The sequence below is a fragment of the Podarcis erhardii genome, assembly GCF_964252035.2.
Source record: "Podarcis erhardii genome assembly, chromosome: 3".
In the NCBI taxonomy this organism is placed as follows: domain Eukaryota; kingdom Metazoa; phylum Chordata; class Lepidosauria; order Squamata; family Lacertidae; genus Podarcis; species Podarcis erhardii.
The window spans coordinates 41,360,559-41,373,692 of record NC_138507.1 but is presented as its reverse complement, the minus strand read 5'-3'; the positions used below and the strand labels follow the sequence as shown (position 1 = coordinate 41,373,692).

The following is a 13,134-nucleotide window of genomic DNA, read 5'->3' as shown; positions in this document are numbered from 1 at the left end:
TGATCATGAGGTTTGTAAAGTGGAGCAGCTACCTGCCCTCGCATCTTCAAGCTCAACGCCTTAAGAGGGTTTAGGGCCTGACAGAAAAAAGGATCATAGGTCACTTGAGGCAGCATGTTTGCACCAGAGATATTAAACAAAAACCACCTAGGCCGCAATTCCATTCTCAATTTTCTGAGCAGGAGTCCCACTGAACTTGGTAGGTATTTGTTTTGAATAGACATGTAGTCGATTGTACTGTGAGGTTTGGACTCTACTGCACTTCTTCATAAAAGGTAAAGCAGTGTAAAAATAAAAGACAACCAAGTCACAGTCAGAAAAAACACACACAATTAGGCTGCAACCATTCAGCCACTTGCAAAATTTACTTCTAAAAATAACTCGAGCAATCTATCTGTAAAAGTTATCAGCAACAACATGCAACAGGCAACAAATATTTTATTTCTATCACTAAAAATACATTTAATTCAAAACTACAATCCAATGTAACCCATGATGAAGTGGACCATTCAGGAAAGTGATTATAAATATAGCATTTCTACTATCTTCCATAACCATCCTCTCACACATTTAACAGGTCCACTTCTTAATATTATTACTGCACTTTGCATGTACAAGAGTTTCTCAGTGAACATTACGTAAACACTTAGAAACTCTTTTAGTACTGATATTGGCATTATCAGTGTCACTTGGTAGTTGCAGCAACTCAGTGTACATTATCATGCATAGTTTTTAAAGGGGTACAAATGTTTAAAAAGACACACCATTTCACAAGCATGCTAATCAAAAATCCAATCAATCCAATTTCTGCAAAACGTGAAGAGGGCTTTGGGCACAAGCTCCACTGAAACGAACATGAGCTGTGTAAAGCTATGTTAATGCAACTCCCATTTCAAATGGCCTTTCTTGTTTGTTCAATCTTTAACCAACTTCTCAATTGCATTTTTTAAAATTTAAAAATACACTATTTCTGAAGTATACACTTTAGGTTAGAAAGTTATAGGACTTGACTGGGACATCTGAAAACAGAAGAGACCTGCAAGAGCTGATGAAAGGCCTATTTAGGCCAATTTTCTGTTTCCCAGGAACTAGTCACCATGCCTATGGGAAGACCACAAGCCAGACATGAGTGCAATCGTCATTTCCTGTTGTCCCCTGGTGAGTGAAATTTGGAAGTAGGCAGATTTATCCTCTATTAATATTTTGCCTGTTTTTCAAGCAATACATGTCCAGGTCCAATGGAACTAGAGAAAGCTTGGATGGGCAGAATTATTTGCCAGTCGCAACATAAACAGAAGAAAAATAAGGACAATAAAGTTTGCAGTTCAGTGCCCTTAAACATTCATATTAAGGCAGGCAGAAGCCCTACACATACTTACCTGAGAATAAGCCACACTGAACAGTAGTCACCAATATTAGGCTGCACAGGACTTAACTTTATAATTACTTTGGGCATATGCCTGGCTCATTAATCTATGTAGGAGACTTCATGAATACTCTAAATTAAATGCTCCACTGCAGGAGTGACTAACCTATGGTACTCCCAGCTCCTCTCAGCCACGGCCAGCATGACCAACAGTCAGGGATGATGATGATGTATTATCTGTTCTTTACCATAAAGTCTCAGGGCATGTGACTTCAATTTAAAAATACAATTTTAAAATATGTTGAAACCATTTACAAATCAAAATAGGGTAGGCCATAAAAATATGTACCATGGGCATCAAAAGGCCAAAGAACAGAGGTGGACTCATGGAATTGCAGAGTTGAAAGGGACCCTGTGGATCACCCAGTCCAACCCCCTGCAATACAGGAATATGCCATTGTCTCATAAAGGGGTCAAACCTACGACCATGGTATTCTGAGCACCACACTTTTACCCAACTGACCTACCCAGAACCGATAGATATTGATGGAAAATGTCTTGTTGATGCTCTCCTCAGACAAGGTCCTATTTAGATGACATGTGCAGGAGGAGCAGTTTGCACATGAACATTAAAATGGCCTGCCATAAACCAACTGACAAAGAACAACACCCCAACTTTCAAGGGCTGCTTCAGTTATCTGATCAGGGCAAATTCTTATTAAAAAAAATCTTGAAAACGCCTTTCAAAAGTGCATTATCTAGGCACTTCTGGAAAAGTCCCAGCCCTGCCTTTGCATGGTTGCTTGGTGATACGGCTGCATATGATAGTGGCAACAATCAGGGAGCCAAGAGGAGCGGTGGAAGCCCTCCTGAAGTATCCCATCAGTGAGCCGATTGAAGCCTTCCCCTTCAAGTAGTGTGACTCACAAGTCTCCACTTGTATTCTTCTCTACTGACTAGTCTTATTTAATGGCAGGTACAGTGTAACTGCTCCTGCCAACCTAGCAGTTCGAAAGCACGTCAAAGTGCAAGTAGATAAATAGGTACCGCTCCGGTGGGAAGGTAAACGGCGTTTCCGTGCGCTGCTCTGGTTCGCCAGAAGCGGCTTAGTCATGCTGGCCACATGACCCGGAAGCTGTACGCCGGCTCCCTTGGCCAGTAAAGCCAGATGAGCGCCGCAACCCCAGAGTCAGCCATGACTGGACCTAATGGTCAAGGGTCCCTTTACCTTTACCTTACATTGTAACTGGAACTTTTGAATGAAAAAAAAAAATTCCAAAAGCATATTTCTTTTTGTGCAAAAGCTCAGAGATGTATTGTTACCAATGCATCCATAAAGACATGTATAAAGTTTATCATCCACTCCACAGCAGGTCACACAACAGGTCATTGGTGGTGCTAGGAATCTTGTGTCAATCAAGTAATAATTATTTCAGTTAAGCATGTCGTAATCCTCATTGCTGATAAGGACACTGTCAAGGGCTCCTTTGCAACAGCAAAAATGAGTTCAGTCTTTCTTCTGTAGTATATAAAAAGTAACTTAGAAGCTTGGAACTGAAAGTGTTCTCTTACCAGATCTTATTTTCCTTCATCACATGTACAGAGCTGCTGTTGTTGCTTGCGACCCATTCAGATGCTGAAGAAAGACAAAAAGACAGTTAAATTTTGATCCCATTGCTTTGGCTGAGCTCCTTAAATGCTGTGACTCAAGAGGAAATTAAAACAATATGCATAAACATCTAGCAGAGGTCAAGCCAAAAGCTTATCCCGTTCACTAGCAACCAGATTGAGGGTGGGGAATCAAATTCTGAGCTGGAGATTGAAAAAAATTAACAGAGAAGTTTCATATTGCGAGTTTATAATGAAGCCTTATTAGAAATCTAGTGCCACAAGGGTTTTATTTCTAAGTACTAGAACAGTCAAGGAGCATATGATGCACGGCAGAATCCAAAGGCAGTATTCCTTTGATCTGAAAGGCTGAAAGATTACTAGAAACCTCTAAGTGGAATAAAGATGTGGGCACAATCGCTGTGTGTAAACATGACTTCTATATGCAGTATCTATTATATATTATATCTATTAGGCACATCTAATTTAGAGATCCACTTAGGTGGGTTCAATTACCACCCATATGCTGGAAAGCATATGATCAAAGGCTTGGAATGCAAGTCATTGGCATTGCTCTGGTTACAGAGGAACAAGCCTGGGAAGTAAGCCATAACTCAATAACAAGTTTTGCCTTGTTTTTGGCCAGGGCTTCTAATACAACAGAAGCCGCCATTTCCATCAGACCTCTGCTTTCCAAGACTATTCTGCAGCAGAATACACAAAAGGCAGAGAAAGCAGGGCAGAAGCATAGCTGGCGATGGATGCGGCTGCCTACAGGTTATTGGTGCAGCCAGAGGGACCCCATCATTAGAGAGCTCTGTGCCTTTGCATTGCATGGAGTGGGCAATGTACACCAAGTGTGGCAAAGCACACATTGACTTTGCACACCAGCTAAGGAGCTGGTGGGTTCAGATTGCGGCAAAGATTTAATTTGAAGATCCAGATAATGTCTACTAAATGTAAATAGTTATTTGACAAACAGAACAAGTTGCTCAAATGAATTGCATGCTCCAAATGTTACCATAGCTAGGCTGGATTCTAGTTGGCCTCAGATATATTTTTCAACTTTATAGCACTGTGATTATAGCATCCGGTGCCCATCACATCACTGGCATAAGTGAGCATATAATAAGATCCACAGATTCTGATGCCTTGTAACTTAAGAAGCACATTGCATTTGACAATTCCAAATTAGCAAATGAACCTGATTTAAGTTCTCCCGTATAGATGAAATGGTATAAATATTTTCCGATCTATTAAAAAACCCCACAACTCAGTCCCTTGCAGAACTGATGTTATACACCTTATAATCCCTTCTAAGCTCTGTCATCTGTCAAAGAACATTCCCTGTGTCAAAACACACTGAATAGCTACAGCATCAGAAAATACAAGCTCCAGGGGAAGGGGGAAGAGACGAATAAATAATTTCAAACTGTACTTTTTTTGTGTGGGAACTACAAACACATTTTCGGCTGCTATGGAAAATACTGGTATATACTGTATATTGCCATTCTGCTTCATAGTGAGCTTTTTTTTTAAAAGGACCTCTTTGTTACTCCTCTAAAACATGCACAACACACTAAGCTCAAATATCAGTCCACCTATTGCATGCCAAACAATTCTGGGTGCATATCATTTAGGAAACAATAAAATAAGCCCATGTGCCATTTTATAACAGATGCACAGCAAAGCAACCAACAGAGCTTAGCTCAAGTAAAACAGAAAAGTGAACAAGTTCTTTTATTAAGCTAACATTGCAGGTTATTTTGGTTCCTTTTGAGATGGCCATTCTCACTTCAGCCAATAAACAGATACAAGAGCACTCTTTATTCATTAGACACTGTAAATTTGCTCGGTATTTTAATGGAAGACACATTTGATTCAAGTCGGTCCAAATCACATATGCATTTTGGAGCACCCAACACTATTCAAAGCCTTCAAACAAGCTCATGTTTCACTGAATTTATTTTCAACATCTGTTCACATATGCATTTGTTTGGCTGGTACATGCTTTACATAGAACAATCTAAAATTTACATGACAGTATTGCTTGAGAGAGGAGTGGAACGGAAACCCAGTAGTGCCAAGCGTTCTCCGTAACAGTTTCTGAAAATAGCCCAGGACTGTCTCAGGAAGCATAGCAAAGCCCTGTTCTTAGAAACATAGATGTGTCTGTGAAAATCCCATATTGTTTCAAATTGGCCCAACAAATACACCATTATTAAAATTATTTTAAAATTGGTACCTCCTGTATTCAAAAATTCAATTGCTCTTCTCATGCACTTGTAATCTTTAAGTTACATTTAGCAGAATGTGATTACAGTTAGAGCAATTATGTCTTTAAAAGCTAACAAGCAAACTGTAGTATAGTTTCTATTTACCCCTGAGCCTTAAAATAGGGGGTTGACTTTTAAATAGGCAAGTGGGGGGGGGGAAGCTTGAAGAGACTTAGCTTTACCTAAAATTAGGTAGGGACACTTTAAAAACACCAGAACTGAGGACAACTGTAAAATTAAGTTCTGCAGGATGTTGAATTATGATAACTAGGCTAACAATCCCTATGCTCACCTACATAGGAATGAGAACCATTAACACACTGGGATCTGTTTCCAAGTAAACATGCACAATATTGCTTTGCTAAGTTGTTACAGTATTTTATCAGACCTAGCTGAAGTAATTAGATTTCACAAGCAAAACTAAGCATAGAACTTACTACGTGGATTACCAAGACCTGATAAAATAGCTTCGCTTAAAATTAGTTTATTAAAATTCTGTTAAGAGCCAGTTTAGAGAGCGGCATCAACATTCTGTGCAGTTTCCTTTTGCTGCTACTTAAGTTACTGGCCAGAAAGAGCAACATATTCACTTTTGTTTCCTGCAAACCCCACAACATCTGCAGCATCCAAAGTAAATGCGATAGTGTGCGTTCAGAAACGTTTCCGCTTATAAACGTGTGTGACGCAGATCACGTAACAATGTAAAAAAGAGAGTGATGCAATACGTGTCACAGGTAAATTTGAAATTTGCCCCACATACCTGTCTCTGTATTTACAGGTTTGGCTTCTTCAATACTGCCTTTGGATCAACACTGAGATTACAAGCGACTGCCCAGCCGCAAAAGCTAAATGCATTAATTAGAAACTTCCTTCTTGTTCTCACAAATGCGCGGAGGTGGCAAATGGGCTTCTCAACTGCACCACTTGAGAAACGCTAGCGGTGGGCTCACAGCATTGCATACTCCTCCATACCCGAAGCATAAAAAAACCAGGCATTTTGGGGGAAAGGCTGCTCCACACTTACGCACCCCACAGCGCCAACATGCCAGTTTTCTGTATGAGGGGAGTGAATCAAGCAGCACTGATGTGTTCATGAGGATTCACCACCAGCTTGTTTGCTGTTTGTGAGAATTAAGACACAACAATATTTATTTTCTAGCCAGGCTCCAACCCTGTTTACTTAGGAGTAAGCCAGTGTACTCAGTAGAACTTACTTCCAAGGAAACATGTGTGGAATGTGTCTGTACGTGTACTTATCACAGCAGCCTATCGCTCAAAGCTTTAAACACTTTACCCAAGAATAAGCCCCTTTCAGTCCAATTCATTTCAAAAGGAATGGGCTAAACAAATGCATGAATCTCCCTCCCACTGAAATCCATGGAACTTGTAAGATTATGGACAAGTACCTGGGAGTAAACCCTACTAGTCTATATATGTTTTTAATTGCAGGTGTTTTTAATAGTTGCATCACTTTGGAATACTTTGGGAGAAGCAATTCACAAATGAAATTAATACATTAAACAATCCACCCACTGGAACTTACTTCTGAGCAAATATACCCAGGATTAGACTGCAGGAGTGCATGGTTCAGCAGCAATTCCCACCAATTTCAATGACTGTCCTAAGGATCAGATTCAGAATTGTAGCGGCAATTTAATGAGCCCTCACCAGCAGAGTTATGGCAGTTGAACAGCTGCCACATTCTAGGAACAGGATATGAAAATCAACATTGCTTATTGAAAGAGACGGTTGTTTGCATGCAGTTTGAAATAAAGAAGTGCAAATCAGTATAGCTTTGTACATTCCTAGTCTCTCTGAAAGGTAAACGACAGCAATGGGGGAAAAAAGGAATTCAAGCAAATATCTTAACATTTGAAGGCTCCACCATGTTTTGTAATGGGGAAATAATTTCCCCCCCATTGAAGAAACTGAGTCCATTCCATACTGTGCTTCATTTCCACATCAGAGCATTAAAAACAGCAAACTTCAGCAAAACAAAAGTTCCTGTAAGAGCATTTATTGAATTATTTAAAAGTTCAAACTCAGTTCACATGCAGTTTATAGGGTCCCCCCCCTTTTTAAAAAAATCCTGTTTTCATGTAAATTGCAAACACTTGTCCTGCGGTTTTCAGTTTCTCCCTGCCTACCATGTAAATTTGTCAACTATTTGCATGCTCACTATTTTATGTGGTTCTTTATACAAAGAACTTTCCTTTTCCCTTTTTAAAAAAGCATGTTCTAAATATGCATGTGCACTACAAGGATTCTTCACCGTTCAGGATGCATAAAAGCAACATGGGTACTGATGGATCAAATATTTCTCCCAAAAGAAGTTGAGGCAGCCTTTGTTGAATCGTACTTTTTAATAAGCCCTCGTGGTTTGAGAACATCAGAGTGGGAGAAGGTGGAGGTGGGGGGAGTGAAAATGTCCTTTTCTTTTTTAGGTGCCAAGAGAGAGAGAGAGAGAGAGAGAGATGTTTCCAAGCAAAGGCTGGTAGCAAGTTGCAAAGCAAACAGGCAGGGAGGCGGCAGCAGCAGCAGCAGCAGCAGCAGCAGCATGTTTTCGTACATACAGCCTGATATCATGCACAATCGACTGTGGATAGTAATAATGGCAACTTGTACAGGTAGGCATAATTCTCTGTATGGCGCATGTCAAGTCTGCAATGCCTCGAAGGGTGTATGCCGGGAGCAGAAAGCACACACATTTCAGGGGGGTAAAGCTAAAGTCTACATTCCATGCATAGCTATTGCGCCCCTTGGCCTGCTTCCCTGCAACGCATCTTCAGACATCAGAATTGGAGCTGAGGTTGGTTAGCCGGGGATCTGCGTTGATCTCATACCTGTAGTGATAGCCCTCCATGTGATCTCTACAGGCGTCCCTGATATTGTACATCCACTTTTTGATCCCTTTGCGGTTCAAGTACAAAACCAGGAGGAAAATGGCACCGATGAGGGCCAAGACTATCCCGAGGAAGACATAAGAGGTCTGCAGCTGAGTCTGGTTATCGGTCGGCTCTGGGCAGCTCAGCTCTGAAAAATCAATGGCCACCAAGGACCTGTTCTCCATCCCTTTGGGGTAAGAGCACTTGAGGGACGACTTGGCCTCCACCAGGTCACTCTCCTTGAGCCAGCTGACCATGTCCTCGATGCCGCAGTCACAGACCCAGGCATTGTGGGTGAGGTTGAGGCTGGCGAGTCGAGGAAGGCCCCGGAGCTGCAGGAGGGTGCTGTTCCTCAGGCGCTTGAGGGCATTGCCGCTGAGGTTGAAGCTCTGGAGCTGACGGAGGTTCTCGAGCGTCACACCGTGCAGACTCACCAGGGAGTTGTTGTGCAGGTCCAGGTGCTGCAGGCTGTGTAGCGCAGCGAAGGTGCCCTGGGGCAGGTAGAGCAGGGTGTTTTCGGACAGGTCCAGGCGCTTCAGGTTCAGGAAGGCCTCTTGCTGAAGCAGCTGGGCCACGGCGGTCACATAGCTGTTGTTATAGAGGGAGTTGCGCAGGTTTAGCTCCTCTAGGGGGCTGCTGGTGTTGCCCAGGGCCATGGGGCTGAGCTCGAGGAGGGAGTTGTCGCTGAGGTCAAGCTGCTTCAAGCTGGGCAGCCCGGCAAAGGTCCCAGCCTCCACCCACTGCAGGCGATTACCGCTAAGGTTGAGGCTGCTGAGTTCTAGAAGGGTCTCCGGGGGGAACGAGGCGGAGGAGACGTTCTGGATGTGGTTGCCCATGAGGAAGAGGTTCCGCACATAGTGGGGCAGGCCCACCGGCACCTCCGTCAGGTTTCTGTTGATGCACTTGACTGTCCTGGCTGCCTCGGAGCAGTCGCAAGTTCCGGGGCAGTCAGCCGTCTGCTGAGCCAAAACCCAACCGGAGAGGACCACCACCAGCAGCAGCAGTTCAAGCCACCTGGCTCCTCTCTTCTCCCCAGTTGGTGTGGGGGGTGCAGAGCCCCAAAGAGAGCACCCCAGCATCACCGCCTCTGCCAGGGGCTGCTCTTTTGTGGCACTCACACAGCGATTTCGGCCGCTTCGTGCAAGCTGGGGAAAGCTGGAGAATGCAAGGCTGCCAAGAGGTCAATCCTGGCACAGTCAATGCTCCTGGGAGAAGTGGGAGCAAAGCAAACCCCTCCTCTTCAGCGCCACCGACTTAGATTGTGTGGCACCAGCACCAGGGTGTGAGCAGGAGCCCAGCCAACAATGCAGAGCAGTTCCTTCCTGTCTTGTTTCGTGGGGGAGCTCTCGGGGGGGGGGGGGGGGCAAAGTCCTCCGTTTGCTCCTTCTCACATCCAGCCACCCCTGAAAGAAGCCACAAAGAGAAAGTATGAAAGTCACGGAAGCATCGCATGCCAAGCCAGTTTCGCTTGCAGACTCTCTCTTCTCCTTTCTCCAGCCCACCTCTACACAGTCCTTCTCAAAAGCTTTGCCCCTACTCATCCACCTCTAGCCACAAAACCAAGTAGAACTCAAGATTGCAAAAGACAGTCTGGTCTTGTCTTTGGTTTTACTACATTGTGAAATAGGTTGGGAGGGGGACACCTCACATCTGAAGAATTTTTATCAGCAGACCATGAATCTCTCCTTAGGTTCATTCTGTCTCCTCCTCCTCCTCTATGGAGAGAGTCACCTTCCAGCCAAGAAGAACACATATAAAAAGCAGCAACTGTCTGAATTCTAGAAGCTGGAAACAAGAGAGTACTGCCACCACTTTTTACATCCTTCTCGCGATCTTTCCCAGGCATCTGACTGGACCCTGCTGGAAACACACCAACCCAACGGGACTTCGCTCTGGTCCAGTTTTTAAGCCACCTCGCCCCCCCCCCCAAAAAAAACTTCCCACCACTTTCCAAGGTCACATATTTCACCCACTCCGTGAGACCAAGCTTCTCTCCTGTACCTTTTTAGAGACATGACGTTTTAATCCGCGCAGCTTTTGGGAACTACAGAACTATCCCCCCCTCCCCACCCCTTCAAAGCGCGCCTTCACCATCACGTTGTATAACCGGGCGATCTTGCAAGTTTTCTTAACTCCCGCCTCTGTTGCAGAAGCGGAAAGTCCCCGCTGCCCCTGGGCTCTTTTCTCAACTTCTCTCTCCCCTTCCACCAGATTCCCGCCAGGAAACCTCGAGATTCCGCAGAGATTCCACGCTCACAAAAGAACCCCCCCCCCTCCCGCGGCTTCTCCACCTCCTTTTCTCCCTACAAAGACTCACTTTGAGAGTCCATCCATCCCATCGAATTTAGTTGGGCTTCACTTTGGAATCTAAAGATGCGCAGAGTCCGGCCGCGCGTCGGGTACCGAGCAAAGCGCGCCGGCTCTGGGCGCAGGTACAGTACAGACAAGATCGCGCCTGACCTGGATCCAATCCGGACTCGTCTCTCTTTCTGCTCCTTTTCCTGCGCGGGTGGGCGACGAGGAGCGAGGTCCTAGCAGCAGCAGCCGCAGCCGGATGGGCCCTTCTCGCACCGCTGTCCGCCCCTCCCCGCGCCTCCTTACCTGGCTGCCTCTCCTGGCGCGCGCGGCTCCCTCTCCCGCCAGTCCCGTGCAAACTCCGCCGCCGAGTGCGAACTACATGGCGCAGGCAGCAACTTTCCCTCCCACTCCCTGGCCGTGCCTCTGGCCCAGCCTCCGCTGCCAGGAGAAACCAATGGCAGGCGCGGCCGCGGGGGAAGCCGCGCGCCACGCCCTCGGCCGACGCCGGATCCTGCTCGCCGCCGCTGGGCGCGCGGAGGCTGATGGAGCCGAAGCGGCGAGCGGCGTCTCGGGAGCAGCGTTCCGCTGGGAAGCCTCAGTCCGTTTGGTGGAAACGCCTTCGCGGTTAGAGAAAGGCACTCTGTATGCGTGCAGAGGCACTTGGCTTGCTTTTGTTCGCGCCACAGATCCCAGGATTGAGCCGTGCCTGGCACTGAGCAAGGGCGCACGCAGTGGGGTGGAAGGGGATCTATTTGCATTACAATCCTAGATGTAGTTACAGGTAGGTAGCCGTGTTGGTCTGCTGTAGTCGAAACAAAATAAAAAAAATCCTTCCAGTAGCACCTTAAAGACCAACTAAGTTTGTTACTGGTACGAGCTTTCGTGTGCATGCACACTTCTTGCATGCACACGAAAGCTCATACCAATAACAAACTTAGTTGGTCTCTAAGGTGCTACTGGAAGGAATCCTAGATGTGTCTGTTCAGAAGTTAGGTGCATTGAATTTAGTGGTGCCTTAGGTCACATCCACACCATGGCTCCCCCCCCCCAAGGAATCCTGGGAACTGTTAAGGGTGCTGGGAATTGTAGCTCTGTGCAGAGGAGGGCAACCAAGATGATCAAGGGTCTGGGAAGCGAAGCTTTATGAGGAACAGTTGGGAGAAGTTCCAGGTATGTTTAGCCTGGAAAAGAGGACACCGAGAAGAGATATAAGAGCCGTCTTCAGGTATCTCAAGGGCTGTCATGTGGAAGATGGAGCAAGCTTCTTTTCTCCTGCTCTGGAGGCTAGGACTTGAACCCATGGCTTCATGTTACAAGAAAGGAGATTCCGACTAAACATCAGGAAGAACTTCTTGACAGTAAGAGCTGTTTGAAAGTGGAACGGGAGATTGTGGATTCTCTTGGAGATTTTTGAGCAGAGGCTGCATGGCCACCTGTCATGGGTGGTTTAGTTGAGATTCCTGCATTGGGTCCCTTCCAAGTCTACGATTCTGTGAGGGTGAACCTCGGCTCCCAGGATTCTTTGTCAGAGGCCGTGCCTGTTGAAGCTGCATGAATGTGTTTTAACTGTATGGTGTAGATATGGCCTTACTCTCAGGTTGCAGCCTTATTTGGCTTTTTGTACCTTGCTCCAGGAGCCTCAGAACGGCACCCATTGCCCATCACATTGATCCTCACAGCAACCCTGTGAGGCCGAGAGAGAGCTGGCGCTCACAGGCATATGACTAACCCCCAGACAACTGGCCAAGGTTCATATCTGAGCAAGAACATTAGCCCATGATCAGGGTTTGCCAGTCATACTCTTTCCACAGTATCAGGCGCTAGCATTCACAGAGGCGAAGGCTGAAAGCTAAAGCTAAGGGGACCCCTGACCATTATGTCCAGTTGTGGCCGACTCGGGGGTTGTGGCGCTCATCTTGCTTTATTGACCGAGGGAGCCGGTGTACAGCTTCTGGGTCATGCGGCCAGCATGACTAAGCCGCTTTTGGCGAACCAGAGCAGCGCACGGAAACACTGTTTACCTTCCTGCCGGAGCGGTACCTATTTATCTACTTGCACTTGACGTGCTTTCGAACTGCTAGGTTGGCAGGAGCAGGGACCGAGCAACGGGAGCTCACCCCGTTGCGGGGATTCGAACTGCCGACCTTCTGATCGGCAAGTCCTAGGCTCTGTGGTTTAGCCCACAGCGCCACCTGCATCCCAAGGAGGCTGAAAGAGCCCTGCCTTAAACAATGCCCGCTCCTGCTGCTGCTGCTTCACAGTGGCCACAAGCTTCATCTTCATGTGGGGGTGGGGATTTTTTTTTGCCCAAGGGCCGCATTCCCCTTCTAAACAGCCTTCCACGTTTTGCACTTGTACATCCTTCTCGGTCCTCCATCCCAGCAGGCAAGAAGCATTATCAAAAGGATGCTTTCTAGGGAGGCGTAGACACTCAAGGAAGTTGCAAAGCAGGGCCTGAGGAGAAGGGAGGTGACAGAGAAGAATAGTCCTGAGGGCCAGATAGACTCAAATTTGTTCTGCGTATAATATGAGTCTGATTGCCATGTGTTTTTACATACCTGTTGCAGTAAAGTATTATTTTCTATTGATTATATTTTTCATCTTTATTCAGTCTGCAGACTTTGTGGTTTGTGTGCAATCTGGGGGTGTTTGTGCTCTCTGTCCCTTCACCCTGTCGCCATCTGTTCTGAAGTCTTCAGTC

The 13,134-nt window shown here is 45.9% G+C and overlaps 1 protein-coding gene across 3 annotated transcripts; it reads right to left on the bottom strand.

Moving 5' to 3' along the window:
* Window positions 1-2,634: 2,634 nt before the first annotated feature.
* On the bottom strand, window positions 2,635-10,853 carry TPBG (trophoblast glycoprotein). 3 transcript variants are annotated; one of them, XM_081856496.1, is made up of 3 exons: window positions 10,737-10,853; window positions 8,094-9,538; window positions 2,635-3,002 (listed from the first exon to the last, which is right to left on the bottom strand). In XM_081856496.1, exons 2-3 carry the CDS (start codon window positions 9,212-9,214, stop codon window positions 2,996-2,998), a joined length of 1,128 nt encoding a protein of 375 aa, XP_081712622.1. In that variant the 5' UTR covers window positions 9,215-9,538; window positions 10,737-10,853; the 3' UTR covers window positions 2,635-2,995. The 3 variants fall into 3 exon arrangements, with proteins under 3 accessions (XP_081712622.1, XP_081712620.1, XP_081712621.1); XM_081856494.1 differs by lacking the exon at window positions 2,635-3,002 and having other exon boundaries at window positions 4,922-9,538; XM_081856495.1 differs by lacking the exons at window positions 2,635-3,002; window positions 10,737-10,853 and adding an exon at window positions 10,596-10,730 and having other exon boundaries at window positions 4,922-9,538.
* Between the last annotated feature and the right edge of the window lie 2,281 nt (window positions 10,854-13,134).

Bases quoted from the DNA above. Each gene is read 5' to 3' on its own strand.
- TPBG (XM_081856494.1), bottom strand. From the start codon at position 9,214: ATGCTGGGGTGCTCTCTTTGGGGCTCTGCACCCCCCACACCAACTGGG.